Here is a 20,953-nt window from a genome sequence, read left to right on the forward strand (position 1 = left end):
GAACCACTGCTTTAAAGCAAATGAAAATGATCTGAAGTTTGGGCTTTAAAACAATAACTCTGACAGAGAAGGAGAGCAAGGAAAGAGACATCTTGATATAGGGAGCCATTATCGGGTTATCAAGAAACCTGGCACTAGGGAAATTCCTAGGAATCCACAAGGATGACTCCAACTAAGACCAAGCAATAGTGGAGAGGGTGCCTGAACTGGCCTTCCCCTGTAATCAGATTGATGACTGCCTTAATTGTCATCACAGAACCTTCATCCAGTAACTGATGGAAGCAAATGCAGATATCCAATGCTAAGCCCTGGACCAAGCTCCCAGAATCCAGTCGAAGAAAGAGAGGAGCGATAATATGAGCAAAGGGGTCAAGATCATGATGGGAAAACCCACAAAAACGGCTGACCCGAGCTAGTGGGAGCTCACTGACTCTGGACTGACAGCTGGGGAACCTGCAGAGGACTGAACTAGGCCCCTGAACGTGGGTGACAGTGTATGGCTTGGGCAGTTTATGGTGCCACCATCAGTGGGACCAGGATTTATCCCTAGTACATGAACTGGCTTTTTTGGAGACCATTCCCTATGGAGGCATACCTTACTCAGACTAGTTACAGGGGGTAGGGCCTTGGTCCTGATGTCACAGACTTTGTTGACTTGCCATGGGAGGCCTCACCCTCTCTGAGGAGTAAATGGGGGGGAGTGGGAGGAGGGGGAACTGGGATTGGTATGTAAAATAAAAAAGATTGTTTAAAAACAATGATCATTTTCAACTTTAACATGAAAAATTCATTTGGAGACAATCTATTAAATATTTATTATTAAAATTGTTGAAAACCATGAAAAAAATGACTGATGAATGAATGGGTCTTCCTCAACACAGCCCAAGGTACCACATAGGGAGGCAGCCTGGGAACACCAAGGACACACAGCACGGGTACCCCACTAATGAACCTGAATACTAAGGCCATTCTATGTTCCTCTGGGCACAGAGGACTTACTTTGACCACCCTGGTCTAGAGGAGAGACACTCAGCTGATAAAGGAACTCTTTCAGCTGGCAAAGGGACTTCGGAAGACTCTCAGCTGGCAAAGGGACCAGGGAGAACACCTGCCTGGAAGGACCCTGGGACTCCATTCCCACCTCTGTGGAGACATCTTGTGGATAGCAAGGGAGCCAGGAGGGAGGAAGCCGAGGGTGGGGCAGGGTGTGACCCCCTGGTCTTTGTGACTTGGTGTAGCCTGAGTGCCAGAGTTGTCTGTGTGACCCTGACAGGTGCGTGGAAGCGCATGACCCCGGCGGGGGTAGCAGGCACTTGAGAGCTAACCTTGACACATGGCCCGCACTGTCAGGGGTCTTAGTCCTCGCCCCCGCCACCGCCACCGCCCCAGCACTGGCCACTCCTTGGACCACTGCTTGGGACTAGATACAGAACCAAGGCTCAGTGTGAGTGCCAGCATCTGCGTTCGGACTCAGTCAGCTCCTCGGGTACTGTCTGCGCGCCTCAGCCAGCGGACTCCCCTCCTGCGCAGCCGTCTGCAGCCCCTACTGCCTGTCCGTCCACGAAGCCCCACACCCCGAGTGGGGCGCCGCTCAGTACGCCGCAAGCCCGGCCACCAGCGCCACAGGTCTGCACAATGCACCGCGCAGCCAGAGCCGGTTGCCCGGGGCGACCACAGGACGCCCAGCCGCGGGACTAGGGGCTGGGGCAGAACAGCACGCGCTTCAGGGCGGGTCCCAGGTGAGCACTGTTTGCCCTTATTAGACGCTCCAGGCCTGTCCTCGCCGGAGCCCAGGTCCCCCTCCCAACCCGCGTTCCGAACCCCACCCCGCCCCCCTCCGATTGGAACCCCAGACCTCGCTCCTTAGAACGGCAGAACTTTCCCAGCCTGACCCTGACACCTGTCCACTTTCACCCCACCCCGCCTTTTCAACCTTCTTTCCCTTACCTTCCTACCTCCCTCCAAACTGCCTCCTCTCCCTGACCCTAAACCTGTGCCCCAATTTGTGACCTGTCTCCCTACCTTAACTTTCCCTTCTTAGTTCCAGACCTGTATTCCACCCCTGACTGGTTCTCCCACTCGGACCTCCCTAACTCTCCCCCAAACCCATCTCTTCACCCCGGATGGACTCACTTCCTTAACCCTGAGCTAGCTGTCTGCCCTACTCTAACTTACCCATTTATCCTCAAACCTGTCCCCCACTGGCCCTTCTTTCTATTTGACTTCTCATCCCTCAGCCTCCAGTTCATGACGTGTCCCCTTACCCCAGAGCTCCCTTCCAGACCTCCCTCCCACACTTTGGGCCTCAGAAACTCGCCCCTGAATCCCTGGGTATGTTTGACCCCTCCACCCTTGTCAGCAGGGGCCGGCGGCCAAAGGAAGCAGCTACACGAGGCGAGCATGGAGAATGGCGAAAGGAAGAAGCTGTCTTCCACTTCGTTGGATGAAGATCAGAAAGAAGAAAATAGTCCGTACCGTTTGTGTTCTGCATTTGCAGTCAGCCTTACTCAAAAGAGCAGGCATAGGCATGGGGATGAAGGGGGAGGTCCAGATTTTGCTGCCCCCCTGGGGTCCTGAGGCTTCTGAGGACTGTGAAAATCATAGTGTTGGTCTTGGGAAGGGAAGCTGTTCTGGTATAGAGGGCAGAGCCTTTTATCCAAGTGGACCCCTGCACTGGCCCTTCAGACATGGTTGGTGTTCATTGACCAATACCTAAATACCTAGAAGTAAAAGCACATGTCATAGATGGGTACACATTTAGTTTTAGAAGACATAATCCAGGCTTATCATTCGGGGCTCCCCATCTTCCACACAGCTGGTATTGGCCTTGCCACTTGGACCACTCTGTGAGTGCTACCAGTCTGTCTCTCTTACATCCATGATGGAATGTTTACTCCAGATCTTGGCCATCATTAATAGTGAGTCTTACTGGTATGCAGGCATTTCTTGTACATTCTGTCTACCAGTTCTGTGACAGATCAATGTATTATAAATACTCAAGAGGATCTGTGGCTGGCCATTTCAGTCCTTCTTTTTAAAATTTATATGTGCATTGGTGTGAGGGTGTCAGGTCCCCTGGAACTGGAGTTACAGACAGTTGTGAGCTGCCGTGTAGGTTCTCTGGAAGAGCAGCCAGTGCTCTTAATTAGCCAAGCCATCTCTCCAGACCTAGTCATTTCAGTCTTAATGATTACTTCCATAGTGTTATAGGAGTTTATTTGCTTGGTTTTATTTTTCTTTTTGTTTTTCATGACAGGGTTTCTCTTTGTAGCCCTGGCTGTCTTCAAACTCACTCTGTAGTTCAGAATGGCCTCCAACTCAGAGAAATCTGCCTGCCTCTGCCTCTATCTCCCTAGTACTGGGATTAAAGGCGAATTCTTCCACCACCCAATCCCTTTTCTTTCTTTTCTGAGACAAGGTCTCACCATGTAGCTCTGGCTATCTTAGGACTCTCTATGTAGACCAGGCTAGCCTAGAAATCACAAATACCTGCCTATTTCGGCTTCTCCAGTGCTGGAATTAAAGATGTGCATTTTATACCCTGGCTGGTCTAGAGCTCACTATGTATATCAGACTGGCTTTGAACTCACATAGATCCACCTGCCTCTGCCTCTGAAGTGCTAGGTTTAAAGAATGAAATCACAACTGCCCAGTCCGTGAATGTCTGGTTTTAATGAGGCCTTCTAATGATCTCCTTATTTATAATGAGAGCCCTTGATTTCCACCCACTTCCTTCCAGAAGGTATGACCCTTTTGTTTTTCTTTTCTTTTAGCGTCTTTGTCATTTCACTTCTTAAATCTCATGTCCGCCACCTAAGGGAGTTGAGGAAGACAAGGCTTGGTGCTCTTATCCCAAATTTGGATATTCAGTGACTCAGCTTCTGCCTGGCAGTGTCTCTTTGGGGTCCCCCAGATGTAGGTCTTCTTTGAGGCTATTCATTCTGTTGTCCTGGTCTTCCTGTTCATCCTTTTTCTATCTTACCCAGTGTCTTAATTCCAGAAGCTTTGTAATTAAGTACTCTGAACTTGTACTTCAAGGTCGCTTAGGTTCTCTTGGACTTTTGCTGGTAAATTTTAGGAACTGATTAACTTATATACATGTACATATCCCGGTAGGGCTGGAATTGTTGTTTATGTGTCAGTTTGGGGGTAAATTAACGTCATAATACTGGATGTTCTAAAGTAGGAACATTTAGTTATCTAACTTTTTTAGCAGCAATTTGTAGTTTTCATTGTACAAGTGTGCAGTGTGTCTTGCTAGATTTACTCCTATATAGTTGGTGTTTTTAAATGCTGCTAGAGATGACATTTTAATTTCACTTGTGTGTGTGTATGTGTGTGTACATGTTCATATGTGCATGCACTGTGTAGAGGTTGATGTCTGTCACCAAACCCAGAGTTCACCAGTTAGTTCAGCCAGACTGAATGGTTAGAAAATCCCAAGAATCCTCCTGGCTCTACCTCCCTGTGCTGGGATTACAGGTGTGAGGTATCATGCCCAGCTTTTATATGGATGGTGGGGACCAAACTCAAGTCTTCATACTTGCACAATAAGCACTTAACCCACAAAGCCATGTTCCCAGCCCTTGAGTTTCATTGTTTAATGATTCCTTCCAGAGGAACTACAGTTGATTTTCATGTATTGACTCGGCATTTAGTGACCTTGCTAAATATATTGACCATCTCTAGTAAGATATGGATTTTCCATATAAACAATCTACAAATCTTCTCAATCCTTAGGGTTTTTTTTGTTTCCGGTTCTTGCATTATTATATTGGCTAGCACGTCCAGTAAGACACTAGAAATGGTATATTAGATATTTTCATTTCCCTCCCCAACCTCAAGGGGAGAATACAATGTTCTATGAGCTTCAGAGGAAGTTTTCTTTCATGGCTACCTTAAAAAGTGTGTGTGTGTGTGTGTGTGTGTGTGTGTGTGTGTGTGTGTGTGTGTGTGTGTGTGTGTAGATGTCATAAGGAGACATCTGATCCCTCAGAGCTTGGATTATAGGCATTTGTGTGATGTCTTGTAACATGGGCACTCTTAACCACTAAGCCACCTCTCCAGTCTCTCCTTTTAATCAGGCAATTACCAACTGTTGCGGTATGTTTTCTTTGGCAGCTGTTGAGGTGTTAATTTTATTATTTTATAGATTAATGTGGTGGATTGTGCTAACAGCTTTTCTTTCTTTCTTTTTTCTTTTTCGTTCTTTCTGTTTTTTTGAGATAGGGATTCTCTGTGTAACAGCCCTAGCTGTCCTGAAACTAGCTCTGTGGGCCAGTAGACCAGGTTACCCTCAAACTCACTGAGATCTGCCTGCTTCTGCCTGCCCTGCTAACAGTTTTTCAAACACTAAACCAACTTTATATTCCTGGAATAAACTCCATTTGGTAGGGTTTAGAGCTTTTTTCTCCCTGTCACTGGATTTAATTTATGATTGTATTAGTTAGGGCTTGTATCTGTCATTATGAGAGAGACTAGTGTGCTCTATTTCTTCCTTGTAATGTCTTTTCAGGTTTTGGTGTTAAAGGTATAACCTCATGGTTTATATAATTTTTTTTTTTTTGGTTTTACGAGACAGGGTTTCTCTGTATTGTTTTGGAGGCTGTCGGTCCAGCCCGGCCTCGAACTCACAGAGATCTGCCTGCCTCTGCCTCCAGCACGCTGGGATTAAAGGCGTACACCACCAACACCCAGCTGGTAATATGTATTTTACATATTTCTTCTTCTTCAGTTTAAATTTTTCTTTTCCTTCCATTTTTTTAAGTTAATTTGCTTGCAACCCAACAGCTGTTTCCCCTCCTTCCTCTTTTCCTAGTACCTCCCCCACCCCTTCTCTGCACCCTCCCCCATCCACTCCTCTGCTATTTCAGAGAAGGGCAGGCCTCTATTGTTGGTTGTTTTTTACTCTTTTGCTCTTTCTCTTTGGGGGCCCACCACCTAGTTCCCAAATAAATACATGGAGGCTTATTATTACTTATAAATGCCTGGCCTTAGCTTGGCTTGTTTCTACCCAGCTTTTATCTGAAATTATCCCAACTACCTTTTGCCTCTGGACTTTTTCCTTTTCTTACTTCTGTATATCTTGCTTTCACTCTTACTCCATGGCTGGCTGTGTGACTGACCCCTATTGTCCTCCTCTCCTTGCTCCTTTGTTCCTTTTTCTCAGAGTTTCCTTCCTTTTTATTCTCTCTGCCTGTCCGCCCCACCTATCTGTTCTTCTTCCTTGCTGTTGGCCGTTCAGCTCTTTGTTAGGCCATCAGGTGTTTGAGACAAGCAAAGAATCACAGCTTCACCGAGTTAAACAAAAGCAGTGTAAACAAAAGCAACACATCTTTACATCATTAAACAAAGGTTACAGAGCATAAACAAATGTAAGACACCTTAAAATAACATTGCACAACAGGCCTCCCATGAATATCAACCAAACTTGGCATATCAAGTTGAAGACTGGACGAGGCAACGCATTATGAGGATAAGGATCCCAAAGAGTCAGACACAGCTCCTGCTCCCACTGTTAGGAGTCCCAGAAGAAGACTAAGTTAAGCATCTATAACATGTGCAGAAGGTCTAGGTCAGTCACATGCAGGCTTCCTGCTTGTTGGTTCAGTCTCTGTGAGCCCCTATGAGCCCAGGTTGGTTGATCCCATCATGTCTTTGATGCACTTGGACTTGAGTTTTGTGCATGGGGATAAATGTAGATCTATTTGCATTCTTCTACATGCTGATATCCAGCTAGACTAGCACCATTTGTTGAAGATGATTTTCCCCCCATTGTATAATTTTGGCTTCTTGATCAAAAATCAGATGTCTATAGATGTGTGGATTTACATCTAGGTCTTTGATTCAATTTCATTGATCCACCTGTCCTTTTTTTATGCTAATGCAATGCAGTTTTTATTAGCTCTGTAGCAGAGCTTGGAATCAGGAATGGCAATACCCAGAAGATTTTATTGTTCAGGATTGCTTTAGCTATCCTGTTTTTTTTTTTGTTGTTATTGTTTTTCCATATGAAGTTGAGTATTGTTCTTTCAAGGTCTGTAAAGAAATGTATTGAAATTTTGATGAGGATTGCATTGGATCTGTAGACTGCTCTTGGTAAGATGGCCATTTTTACTATGTCAATTCTACTGATCCATGAGCATCAGAAATCTTCTCATCTTCTGATATCTTCTCCAATTTCTTTCTTCAAAGACTTGAAGTTCTTGTCATATAGGTCTTTCACTTGCTTGGTTAGCATTACACCAAGATATTTTATATTATTTGTAGCTTTATAAAGAGTATTGTTTCCCTGACTTCTTTCTCAGCCTGCCTATTGTTTGTATACAAGAGGGTTACTTTTGTTGTTGTTGCTGTTGTTGTTTTTAGTTAATCTTGTATCCAGCCACTTCACTAAACGTGTTTATCAGCTTTGGGGGTTCCCTGATAGAATTTTTGGGGTTGCTTATGTATGCTATCATATCATCTTTGAATAATAATACTCGGACTTCTTCCTTTTCAATTTGTATCCCCTTGATCTCCTTTTGTTGTCTTACTGCTCTAGCTAGAACTTTTAAGTACTATATTGAATATACATGAAGAGAGTAGACAGCTTTGTCTTGTTCCTGATTTTGGTGAAATTGCTTTGAGTTTCTCTTCATTTAGTTTGATGTCGGCTGTTGGCTTGCTGTATATTGCCTTTATTATGTTTAGGTGTGTTTCTGTTATCCTTTATCTCTTCAAGACTTTTATCATGAAGGGGTGTTGGATTTTGTCAAAGGCTTTTTCAGTATCTCATGAGACATTCATGTGTTTTTTTTCTTTCTTTCAGTATTTATATGTTGAACCATTCCTACATCTCTGAAATAAAGACTGCTTGATCTTGGTGGATGATATTTTTAATGTGTTCTTGGATTCAGTTTGCAAGTATTTTATTGAGTATTTTGCATCAATGTTCATGAAGGATATTAGTCTATAATTCTCTTTCTTTGTTTAGTGTTTGTGTGGTTTGTGAATCAGGGTGACTATGGCCTCATAAAATGAATTTGGCAATGTTCCTTCTCTTTCTATTTTGTGGAATAATTTGAGGAGTATTTGTATTAGCTCTTCTTTCAAAGTCTGGTAGAATTCTATGCTAAAAACACCTGACTCTGGCTCTTTTTTTTGGGAGGGTTGGGAGATTTTAAATGACTGCTTCTATTTCCTTGAGGGTTTTTAGGTCTATCTAAATTGTTTGTCTGACCTTGATTTAACTTTAGTAAGTAGTATCTATCAAGAAAATTGTTAGATTTTCCAGTTTTGTGGAGTATAGGTTTTTGAAGTATGACCTAATGATTATTTGAATTTCCCTGGTGTCTGTTGTTATGTCCCCTTTTTAGTTTCTGATGTTTGGATAAGGATTTGTCTATCTTGTTGATTTTCTCAAAGAACCAACTCTTTGTTTCACTGATTTTTTGTGTTGTTCTCTTTGTTTCTATTTTATTGATCTCAGACCCAAGTTTATTTTCTTTTATCTTCTCTTGGGAGTTTGCTCTTTTTTTGTCGTTGTTCTGGAGTTTTCAGGTGTGCTGCTAAGTTGCTAGTGTGAGCTCTCTCTAATTTCTTTTGGCAGGCACTTAGAGCTATGAGCCTGCCTCCTAGCACTGCTTTCATTGTGGCTTATAAGCTTGGCTGTGTTGTGCACTCATTTTCATTGAATTGTAAGAATTCAATTATTTCTGCCTTGACCTCAGTAGTCATGCAGTAGAGAGTTGTTCAGTTCCCATGAGTCTGTAGGCTTTCTCTTGTTTCTACTGTTGTTGAAATCCAGCTTTTATCCATGGTAATCTAATAAGATGCAGGGGGCTTATTTCATTTTTTTAATCTATTGAGACTTGCTTTGTGACTGAATATGTGATCTATTTTGGAAACGGTTCCACGAGATGCTGAGAAGAAGTTATAGTCTTTTTGTTCAGGAGAAATGTTCTGTAGATATGTTAGGGCCATTTGAGTCAAAGTGTCTGTTAGTTCCATTATTTCTGTGCTTAGTTTCAGTCTAGATGACTTGTGCATTGGTGAAAGTGAAGTATTGAAGTCTCCCACTATTAATGTATGGGGTTCAATTGTGATTTAAACGTCAGCAAGTTTCTTTTACAAATGTGGGTGCCCTTGCATTTGGGACATAGATGCTCAGAATTGAGATATAATGGTGGCTTTTTTCCTTTGGTGAGTATGATGTGGCCTTCCCATCTCTTTTGCTTAATTTTGGTTGGAAGTCTATCTTGTTAGATATTAGAATAGCTACACCAGCCTGTTTCTTGGATCCATTTGCTTGGAAAACATTTTTCCAACCCTTCACTCTTAGGTAATGCCTATCTTTAACATTGAGGGGTTTTATTTATTTATTGTTTTCTTTACAACCCCACAACAGTTTCTCCTCCCTCTTCCTCTCCTCCCAGTCCCTCCCCACCACCTCCCATCTGCAACCCCCATTCACTCCTCCTCCATTTCTTTCTTTTTTTTTTTTAAAGATTGGTTCATTTATTAAGTATACAGTGTTCTGCCGGCATGTATACCTGCAAGCCAGAAGAGGGCACCAGATCTCTTTGTAAATGGTTGTGAGCCACCATGTGGTCGCTGGGAATTGAACTCAGGACCTCTAGAAGAGCAGTCAGTGCTCTTAACTTCTGAGCCATCTCTCCAGCCCCCCTCCTCCTCCTCCTCCATTTCTATCCATAATCACATGGTCTCACAGAGACTAAACTGACAACCAGAGAAACGACATTGGGCTGACCTAGGCCCTCTGACATATGTTACAGTTGTATAGCTTGATCTTCTTGTGGGACTCCTAACAGTGGGAGCAGGGGCTGATTTCTTTGGGGGACCCTTTTCCTCATACTGGGTTGCCTTGTTCAGTCTTATTACAAGGGGAGGGAGGTTCTTAGTCTTACTGCAATTTGATGTGCCATGCTTGGTTGATATCCATGGGAGGCCTTCCTTTTGATTGTATTACCCTCTGTTTTGGACTCCAACTCAGAGAGTTGTGCATGCTAGACAAGTGCCTGACCACTGAGCTACAGCTCCAGGGACCCCAAGATTGTTTCATATATCCAACTTCTGCTTGTGCTAATTTTCTCTAGAAATTTGTTCACTTAAGTGAATTTTGCCCTTACCTACTATTTCTTTTTCTCTAACTGCCCTGAATGCAATTGTCCTTTTTCTAGCCTCTTGGGCTGTCAATAAAGATAACTTTCAATATTTTTTCTTTTTCTGAAATCTGCATTTAATCTACAGATTTTCCTCTTGTTACTACTTTAATGGCATTGGCATGCTTTGATATGTCATATTCTTAATATAATGTAACAATGCATTTTATTTTCAAATTTACATTTAATTTGTTCTAAGTGTGCTGCATTTAGAAAATTTTCTGCTTGTCTTTATATACTCCTGGTTAGATGTGATAACTGGCAAGAAAACAGGCCTCTGTGTTATTGTTGCTGTGACAAAATATCTAACAAAGCAACCTAAAGGAGGATTATTTATTTTGGCTCAAGGTCTGAGAAGATCCAGTCCATCTTGGTCAAGAGTGTAAGGAGGCAGAGAAAGGAAATCACAGAAAGGGAGCCAAGCAAGATATAGCCCTAGAGACACACCCCTGGTGACCAGACACCACCACCACAGACACCCAGAAGTGTGCTTCACAGATATCATTCACTTTATCTAGTCAGGTTCCTCCACCACTCATCAACCCTGAGCACTTCCAACTCAAAGTTTCCAATGCCGCCACAATCCTCCACCCTGTAAAACAACACAATCAGGTCCATCAGCAAGACACCACATCCCTGGTACCAATTTCTGTCTTCGTTTATTTTCAATCACTCTGATAAAAAACACTTGACCAAAAGTGCCTTGAAGTGTACCCTTAGAGGTCACAGTCCATCACCCAGGAAAGCCAGGGCAGGAACTCAAGGTGGCAGCTTAGGAGCAGGAACTGAAGCAGAGACCGTGGGGGAATTCTGCTTGCTTACTTGCTTTCTATGGCTTCCTCAGCTTGCCTTCTTAGACAGCCCAGGACCACTTAACCAGGTTTGGCAACACTGAGAATTGCTGAGCCCTTCCACATCAGCAACCTAGAAAACACCTGACATGGAGAGACAGCTCAGTGGTTAAGAGTAACAGCTCCCTCTTCCAGAGGGCCCAGGTTCTATGCCTAGCACCTACCTGGCAGCAGCTAACAACCATTTTTAACTCCAGTTTCAGGGGGAATCCAAAGCCATCTTCTAGCCTGTGCTGACAGTACACACACACACACACACACACACACACACACACACACACACACACACACACACCCCACACGTGCACTCCATAATATATAGACATATTTGCAAGTAAAACATTCATACAGATAAAAAAATTTTAAAGCACTTAAAATGTTCCTGCAGGCCTGCCTACAGGCCAAGCTGATGGAGGTGAGGTTCCCTCTTCCCAGGGGACTCTAGCTTGTATCGGGTTGACAAAAGCTAACAGGCACACACCTTTACATGGGTTCCAGACTGGAGCCTCCCATTTCCAGGCATTTGTAGCAAGCAATTTTACCCACTTTAACCACCTCACCAGCCCAGATCCCTGTCTGAGCTTGCACTCAGCCTGTGTGCCTTCTACTATCACTCAGAACCCCTTATCCTTGGGATTGGGAGAAAGGGCGATGAGCATGAACATTTGTCGTTATCTTTCCAGTCAGAAGTCACCAATTGACTAGACCACCAATTAGCTGCCAAACAAGTTACAGACCTGCCTCATGGTCAGGATTACAGATATACATGACCACACCCATCTTTTTACATGGATAATGGAGATCTAAACCCCAGTCCCCATGCTGTGTGGCAGGCAATTTGCCAACTGCATCATCTCCTCAGTCTGAAAGCTGGTCTCTAAACGTCCTCAAGATACCTGAAATCACTGGTAGTCAGTCTGTCCTGACCCCATTCCTCCAGTGAGGAACCTTGTCCTTTCTGGCTGGGAGTAGTATGAGAACTGAAAACTAATGATTAGTATTGGCTATTTCTATTATTAGTTATTATTAGTATCAGTAATGATCAGATTGACATGATCTGGTGTCACCTAGGAGACAAGTCTTTGGACAAGCTGTGAGGAATTATTTAGGCTGGATTAGTGAGGGATGTCTTGATTAAGTAAACTGAGGTGGGAAAACATACCCTAACAGTGGGCAGCGTCATCCCCTGGGCTTTGGGTTCTGAACTGTATAAAAAGGAGAAAGCTAGGTGAGCATGGCATTTGTTACTCTCCGCTTGACATCACATGTGATGTGCTTAGCTAACTATGATAATTTGTACCCTGTAAGAATTAACCAAAATAAATCCTTTTAAGTTGTTTTTGTTGGGGTATTTTATCATAGCAACAGGAAAAGCAACCAAAAAAAGAAACCAAAACACCAGGATTGGAGCCAGGTTCTGTGTTTCCCACAGAGCCAAGAGATTTAAGCCTGAAAGGAAATTCATTTCTAGTAATGATTTTTTTCTTTAAGCTTTTTAAATTATATGCATGTGTCTGTGTGGGGATATGTGCATGAGTGTCATCGGCAGAGGCTAGAAGAGGGCGTTGAGACGGGGGTTACAGGCAGTTGTGAGCCACGGGATAATGTGTGTTGAAACTTAACTATAAGAGTAGCAAACATTCTTAACCCCCGAGGAAACTCTCTGGCCTCTATTAACAGTATGTCCATACCTATGGAGAACTAACTATTGGGATATCATTAATGGTCCATTGTAGCTATTAAACTTGAATCAAAGCCAGTTTTCATGACTGATCTCTCTGTTTTGTTTCTGTATCAGTGTCTCTTTATCTGTAGTGTGACTTTTCTTCCTTCTCTTCATGTGGCTCATGGCAATGTTGACCTTCAAGTTCAGCCATGGAGGGCCCCCAGATGGCAATGGCCCCTTTCCATGTAGCCAGAATTTGTGCAGCTCTTGTGTTTTATCTTGTCATCTATGGCCAATAGGCCTGTGGTCTCATTTTCTTGTCGTATGCAGGTGGCATTCAGGTATCACAGGCATGGCAGGTTGTGAGCATGTGTCTCTGTCTGTCAAGAGTTGTATAGGATGAAAGGTAGGAGGAACCTTCCTTGATGCATCAGGCTTGGAGTGTTTATAATGGGAAGGCTTTAAACTCAGATTGGTTGGCTCCTGTACTAGCATATTCATTTATCATCTATTTGTATTTTCCAAGGGATTAGTTCATCATCACCTCTGTCAGTATAAAACACAGTCCTCATCTCAGAGGGACAGGAGATAGCTTATTCTGGAGTCAAATGTGAGAGACCGTAAACTGGAATATAGATTTAGGCTAAATCAAATTCCATGTTCTATTGTGGGAACAGTTAAATGAAAGACTACTAGTTACACGACAAAATCCTAAATTGAGGTGTTTGTAAAAGACATTGGTTGAGCCAAGGGTAGGCAGGTGACAGAAAAGCAGGGAAAACTCTGCTACAGGTTTCAAATGACACCTGGTGGTATTTTTAGATTTGGGTTAATGGAGGCTAGTGGCCTGCTAAGAATACATTTTAAAGTTCTGATAATCACAAGGATGTTAGGCCAGATACACGTGGGCAACAATGGCATTCCAAGGACTAAAAATAGCCTGATAATTAGACTCCAGTCTGAAAATTTTTAACTCTCAGTGTAAGGTCTTGTAGAATCTTTAACATAGGTACAGTCCCTTCCCTTCCCCTTCTCTTCTCTTCTCTCCTCTCCTCTCCTCTTCTCTTCTCTTCTTTTCCCTTCCCTTCTCTTCTCTTCTTCTCTCTCCTCTATTTCCCCCCCTCCTCTTAGTTTCTAAATATCTAAGGAATTCTCCTGCCCTGTTGTTACTTTTTATGCTTTTCATCTTTAAAAAAAAAGATTTTCTTTTGAATTATGTCTGCTGGCTGGTATGTGCTCATGAATGGTGGTTCCAGCAGAGGCCAGAGGAGCTGAAGTATCAGGCAGTCATGGGCCTCCTGACATGAGAACTGGGAACCAACCTTAGGTCCTCTCAAAGAGCATTATATGCTTTTAGCTGCTGAGCTATCTCTTTACCCACTTCCCATCTTTTTAATAATAAATATTACTAGTGAGCTCTTAACCACTGAGCCATCTCTCCAGCCCTGGGAATGCCTTTACAGACACAGCTTTATCACACCAGTTTTGAAATGTGGTGCTTTTTTTGGTTAGACAAATTAAGGACTTTACATCTTGGATCTTTTTTTCCCTGACTCACAGATTATTTAGAAGTACATCTGCTAAGCTACACATATTCAGTAGTTTTCTGTTATTTTTATACTGATTTTTTTTACTTAATTGCTCTGAGTTCAGGAGAATTTTTATGACTTTCAAATCCATTAGAATAAACCTAGCGTTTCTTTTTTGTTTGTTTGTTTTGCTTTGTTTTTTCGAGACAGGGTTTCTCTGTATTGTTTTGGAGGCTGTCCTGGAACTCGCTCTGTAGACCAGACTGGCCTCGAACTCACAGAGATCCACCTGCCTCTGCTTCCCAAGTACTGGCATTAAAGGTGTGCACCTCCATGCCTGGATAAATGTGGAGTTTTCATAGTACATTTCTACTGCTTCCCTGTCTTGAAAAACCACACAGAGAGAGAGAAAGAGAAAGGGAGGAGAGAGAGAGAGAGACTCCACAGTTAGGACAATGAGGGGCATGAGGAGGGGAACACTGGTCAGTCAAGGGCCTGTGCTGCCTACAGGGAAGACTTGGTGTACACTGTGGGCGTGGCCTGTGGGAACCCAGCAGATATTGGTAGGGCAAAGAATAGAGAGGCCTGGGACACTGAAGTGTTTGGTGTATGCCTATGAGAATGATTGGCATCAAAAGGTTGCCAAGGGAGAAGACGGTGTCAGGGAGGGCATCCAGAGGACAGGGAGACACTGGGGCCTCTCCTCCAGGCAGGAGGGAGGATAAGCCAATGAATTAAAGCCATGGAGTCTGGTGGAGATAATGGGAGGCTCTATAGTCTCTCACCACACATTAGACATACCTAGAGAGGATCAAGACGACTCAATGTGTGCCAGGCATGGTGGTGCACAACTTTAGTCCCAGCCCTCGGGAGGCAGAGACAGATGCATCGTCTGTGATTTTGAGGCCAGTCTGGTCTACATAGTGACTTCTAGGACAACCAGGGTTATATAGAGGGACTCTTAGATAAAGACTACCCCATGCCAGAGTGACCTGGGGCAGCCAGGGAGGAGGAGAACACTTGAGGGTGGGTGTTGGCCAAAGACTCTTGAAAGGTGGCAAGGACACGGAAGGCTGAGAACGACATGGGGAGGGAGGGCAGAGCGGGCAGAGGCCATGGAACTGGAGGAGAGCAGAGAGGGGGCAGACACAGAGTGATCAGAGGCAGGTAGAGAAGAGGCCTCCCCGTGCATCCAAGGTCAGGAAGGAGTGACTGTTCTGAGCCATGCACCCTTTCCTTTGTCTTGATGTCTGTTTCTCTTTTGCAGAATTAAAACAAGGAATTCCCCAAGATTTGTCTTCTTCCCCCAAATTAGACAGATACAAAATAGCAAGACAATTAACAGAAAAAGCCATCAAGGTAAACGTGTTTCGGAACTTGTGGGTGGGGGTACTATTTAAAAACCGGGAAATTGTTTTGGAATTTCAGTTTGGTTATTGGCCCAACTGGATGACTTCCTCCCATATGGAGATGGTATAAGTGTCACTTTTGACTTTGTCTGAGTTTCTCGTCTAGCCCCTGCTGGCAGCCAGCTCCTCCTTGTGCTGTGCCCTGCGAACTTATACAGCCATGTTTTGGATGGTGGGCATCCAGATGACTTCCCCACTAAAAGACAATTTGGTGGGTTCCTCCAGCCCACATATCTCCTGTGGGCACCAGGACTTACTTAGCTCCAGGTATCTCCTGAACATGATCCTAGATAGGGTCAGATCTTCCAGTGGGCAAGGTTAGGTGTGTTGCCTAGCAACACAAACTTTTTATAGAAAACAGCACTACAGTTGCCACCTGAAGCCATGCCAATGTCTGTGGGCCATGTTGCTGCTTGAGGCCGTGTTAATGTCTGCGGTCAGTGCTGCCACCAAGGGCCATGATGGTGTCTGTGGTCTGTGCTGTGGCCAGGACTGTGTTGATGTCCATTGTCTGTGCAGCCACCAGAGACCATGTTGAGGTCCATGGTGTGTACTGCCGACAGAGACTGTGTGGATGTCTATGGTCTGTGCTGCTGCCCAAATCCACGTTGACATCCATGGGCAGGACTGCCACTAGGGACCATATTCGTGTTTGTGGCCCATGTTACCCTAGAGACCATGTTGATGTCCATCGCCCATGCTGCAGCGGAGGGCTGAGGGCTATGTTGACATCTGTGGTCCGTACTGCCACTGAAGACCATGCTGAAGTCCATGGCATGTGCTGATGCCAGAAGCCACGTGGATGTCCGTGGTCCATGCTGTCACCAGGAAGCATGTCCGTTGTCCATGCTCCTGTTGACTGTAAAGGGCAAGGAAGCTTCTTTTGCAATGGTATGGATAATTCCAGATTCACAGCTGAGAAAGAGAGACATAGAAGGCTTCTGTGACAACCCATATCCCCACCCCCAAGCCCCCCAAAAAGTAACAGCCTAGACAGGAAGCCATGGAAGAGAACTCTTAAAAATTGTGACAAGGACGCTGAAGTGTAGCTCTCCACAGCTGATGGCTTCTAGCCTGGGTAGAGGTGGGGAAGGACTCAGTTTTCTATAAGGGGCTGGCCGCTGGGAATCTGACCATGCTCCAGTAACTATACAAGCAACATAAATTGGACTTGTTTTTTTGGGGGGGTCACAAGAGTGGGGTGAGACCTGGGAGGACTGGGAAGTGAGTGTGATGGGGTGTGTCATGAGAAATTCCCAAATAATCAATAAAATATTATGTTGGGGAAAAGTTAAATAAATAAAATTACTTTTGACCCATAAAGGATGCAGAACATGCACATGCACACACATACACACAACACACACATGCACACACATAAACAAAACAGCACCACAGTGTGACAGGGTCTAGGTTCATGTCTCTGTGATGGAATCTGAGCTCAGCTTGTTTTTCTGTCTTGGGCCTTTGATAAGGTCTGAATTCAGATCATCTCTGTTCATGGTGGGCCCTGAGCTCGGCTTGTCTCTGTCTGTGTCTGTTGATAGCGTCCAGGCTTTGATGGTGGCTTGCTGTGCTGGCCGAGATCACATGCTGGCTGTGCTGACTTCCTGAGTGTCTCTGCTTTCAGCTCTTTGAGAGTCAGCATAATCCCTCCCCTGTGGTGTTGTGGAGACATTCTGAGCCTCTGTTAGGGACTCTCTGATGAGGTTAGCTCCCCTCCTCCCCCAGGGATTGCTCATTCATCAGAGTCACTGATTTATGACCTGGGTGGCATTTACAAAACCCTGTCAAAGTCCTGGGATGAGGCCAGTGATTGTGGTTTGAAGTCCTGTCACCTTGCTGGTTAGAGCCCAAGGAGGGTGTCCTGCATGCATGACCTTTCAGGTCTGTGTGTCTGCTGCAGGACTCCAGTGGCTCTGAGCCACTCCTCCTGATGGACTCCAGCTGGCTCTGCTCATCCCTGACCCTGTTAGTGACTGAGTACAGGCCATGTCACTGCCTTCACCTAGCAGGTGACTTGGGGTGCCCACATGGATAACAACTTCTGTTCCGTGGCTACATAAAATACCTGCAGCCTCGTATTTTATTAAGAAAAGAAGTTTATTTGCCGTCCAGGTTTAAAGGCTGAAAGCCAGAATCTGAGCGGCTCTACCTGTTTGGCTGTGTTGCGTATGTGGCAGATGGCATCGCTGTAGGCATGTGTGTGGGAGGGAAAACACATTTGATAAAGGAGACCGGAGGGAGATGGGGAGTTGGCTCACTTTTATAACTGCCCACTGTGTGAGAGCTAGCTCACATTTAGGGCATGTCCCCACTTTACCCCCATGCTGGCGACCTTGCCTCAAGCGTACGAGGCTCTTGGAGGCAAGTCATGGTATCCTGTCAACGGCAGTTCCTTTCCTGACCTTGCCCTCAGCTGGAAAGACTGAGGCAGTACAGCTTAGTCTTCCCACTAGCTGCCACCCACCTGCTCGTCCATGGGCAGCCAACCACCCCCGAGGGATGACTCAGGATTCCAGCAGCTTCTAGACTGGCCCTTCCTTTCTGTCCTGCTACCCATTAGTTTCTCCATTTCTGCCATTCCAACCTCAGGCACCCATAGCTCTTATACATACGAGTGTTTCTGTGATAAGACACCATGACTGAAAACAACTTGGAGAGAAAAGGGTTCACTCCATATTACAGGCTTGTAGTCCATCATCTAGGAAAGTCGGGGCAGGAGCTCAGAGCAGGAACCTGGAGGCAGGTACTGAAGCAGAGGCACACGTCTCATTGCCTTGCTCCTATGACTTGCTCAGCCTGCTTTCTTATACAACTCAGGACCAGCTGCCAAACGGCAGCACTACCCACAATGGGCCAGACCCTCCAAAATCTATTGTTGCTCAAGAAAATGCCCCCATGGGCTTGCCCACAGGTCAATCTGGTAGTGGCTTGTGTCATGTTGACATAAAACTAGCCAGCCCCCCCCCACTTTTGTATAAAAGAATGCCACACAGGAGTCTCTCAGCTATTCTCTAGACCTGCAGGCATTGCATAGCTGTGTATCTCGCCTTTATTCCAAGTCCAGAGATCCTGAGTGGGGACCACTCTGACAGTTGCTCAGGAAGCATTGGCTTTCTTGGTTGTGTTTTGGCCTCCTTTTTGTGTGTCTGAGAGTGAATGGGAGTGTAAATATGGCTGCCTCTGTGATCTTGACCCAACAATAAGCACCCACCCCACAAGTAGCAACTGTGGGGCTATGTCTTTGAGCCCCAACATGTGCACACACATGTACACACATGTACACACACATACACACACAGAGCCTTTTGATTGCTGAAGACATTCCTGTGCTTTCTGGGCAAGGTGTGCTGCTGTGGTCTGTTCCACCATATTTTGGAAACTCGCCTCACATTGATTCCGTCCCCTCATTGCTGAGCGCTCCAGTTAAAGCACTGCTGTTTTTTAGGAAAAGAAGATTTTCTCCATCTATGGACACTACCCCGTCATCCGGGCCACGCTGCGAAGAAAGGGCTGGGTGGAGAAGAAGTTCCATTTCTTGCCCAAAGTTCTTCAGAATGTGGAAGGCGAAGGTAAAGAGCACGTGGGTGGAGCATCAGCCTCACCTTGCCCCGCGCAGGATTTTTTATATGTGGCCATCAAGCCAGCTGTCCCTGGTGCAGTGACTCTGCATACTCACCGGCATCTGTCACCATGTCCCCACCACCCTCCCAAACTCACACATCTCAGGCAGTCATACTCCTGCCGTAGCATCAGACACTCTTTGGGGTTCCCATGACCACACTCAGCTCTAGCCATTCCTCCTCCATCTCCGTTCCCCACCAAGGCCATTCCTCACATTCCCATAACCCAGGCTGGTCCTCCCCAACTCATGATGCAGCCTCTCCTGAGGGTCATCCAGCAGCCTGCAGCATCCCCTCAATCCTGACCTATCACAGCCTACATGAGATGTTGCACAGGATGCTGGAGAGAATGGACACATGTAGCCTTTACAGCATAGCCCTCAAAGATTTCCTGCTGCCCCAGGGGAAGCCTCACTGGGAGCTTCTAGTGTACAAGTGGTTATCCATCCATAGCAGGACCCCAACATTACAGGAAGTCTGGTGAGGTACCCGAACACTGTGGCAGCAATGTCTCTCTTATGTTTTACTTGCAGATAATAAAAGTGCAGAGACCAAAGAAAATCAAGAAATACCCTTGGAAAGATTAGACGATATCCATGATGTGATGGTAGGCCCTGTGGCCTGGTATTGGGGTATACCAGGGCCTTTCCAAGGCAGAGCATACTGGACAGAGGGTGGAGTGAGACTCCTGTGTGGGAACACTGGGCATTGAGTCTTGCGGTACCCTGCTCCCAGCTCCTGCGTCCCACACTAGTGGACAATGAGGTGCTGAGTGGTTGGGCTGGGGGTCCATGCATTACAGGATAGAGGAAGAAGGGGCCTGGCCAGTGTACAGATGGGGTCTCCAGGACCCCAGTCACCTCGAGCCTGGGTCCCCTGAAGCTCTCCTACATCTTCTTTAAAGAGGACAAAAAGGTTGGTCCCAAGGTAGAAGTCTTTGCCATACGAGTGATTTAAAAGATCAGATAGCCAGTATGTCTGTGTGTAAGAGCTCATAAATCAGTGCTAAAACAAATAAATAAACAAACAAGTAAAAAGGACAGAAAGCACACTAGGTTTATGGAGCTAATTTCATTTTTACAGTTGCTGTGCACTTAGCCTTAGATCTGTGAGTACCAGATCCTGGAACCTTCCCCTGTGCTGTCCAGTGGGAGGAATCTATCTCCTAGAGGTTCTGGGAGCAAACATCCTCCTCTGGACCACACTCCCGGGTCTCAGAGCACCACATTCACTTCCGTTCAGCAGATAGCACATCTCTAAATCCCACATAGATACCAGGGTGGGAAAGGTTCAAGTTCTCCTTCAGCCCCAAGTCAAGAAAAGCTTCTGGACAGCAGACACCCCAGGTGCCCCCATACCAACACATGGAGCCTCAGGACCTCAGCTAAGATGGAACCTTCAGCCATAATCATCACAGTACAGTCTAACTTCTGTCCCACCCTCAACTCTCAACACCTCAAAGGAATAGAGTCCCGGATGCTGGGTGTTGATAGAGGGCTCTTCTTGCCAGTCCAGGTTGGTAAAGAACGAGATGCCATACCTCCTCTGGACTATCAAGAGGGATGTTGTGGACTATCACAGCCTGACCTGTGACCAGATGCTGAACCACTATGGGAAGACAGCATCGTTCACCACCAAGGTGGATGGGAGGGCCCGGGGCTTCATCAGAGCGGGTGGGCTGTCTAGAACTGGGAGAACCACAGGGACTG

General features: G+C 45.4%; 1 protein-coding gene across 5 annotated transcripts in view; it reads left to right on the top strand.

Moving 5' to 3' along the window:
* Positions 1-1,306: 1,306 nt before the first annotated feature.
* Ttll8 (tubulin tyrosine ligase like 8) overlaps positions 1,307-20,953 on the top strand; it is a 62,056-nt gene continuing 42,409 nt past the window's right edge. For 2 of the 5 annotated variants that reach the window (XM_040754006.1, XM_040754008.1), the window contains exons 1-6: positions 1,307-1,739; positions 2,360-2,467; positions 15,477-15,568; positions 19,070-19,193; positions 19,778-19,851; positions 20,755-20,883. In XM_040754006.1, coding sequence (XP_040609940.1) covers positions 1,334-1,739; positions 2,360-2,467; positions 15,477-15,568; positions 19,070-19,193; positions 19,778-19,851; positions 20,755-20,883 — 933 coding nt within the window. In that variant the 5' untranslated portion in view covers positions 1,307-1,333. The remainder of the gene's footprint in view (positions 1,740-2,359; positions 2,468-15,476; positions 15,569-19,069; positions 19,194-19,777; positions 19,852-20,754; positions 20,884-20,953) is intronic. The other 3 variants (XM_040754007.1, XM_005066890.2, XM_040754009.1) reach the window with 3 other exon arrangements.

Source organism: Mesocricetus auratus, unplaced genomic scaffold (assembly GCF_017639785.1).
Source record: "Mesocricetus auratus isolate SY011 unplaced genomic scaffold, BCM_Maur_2.0 Super-Scaffold_100010, whole genome shotgun sequence".
NCBI lineage: Eukaryota > Metazoa > Chordata > Mammalia > Rodentia > Cricetidae > Mesocricetus > Mesocricetus auratus.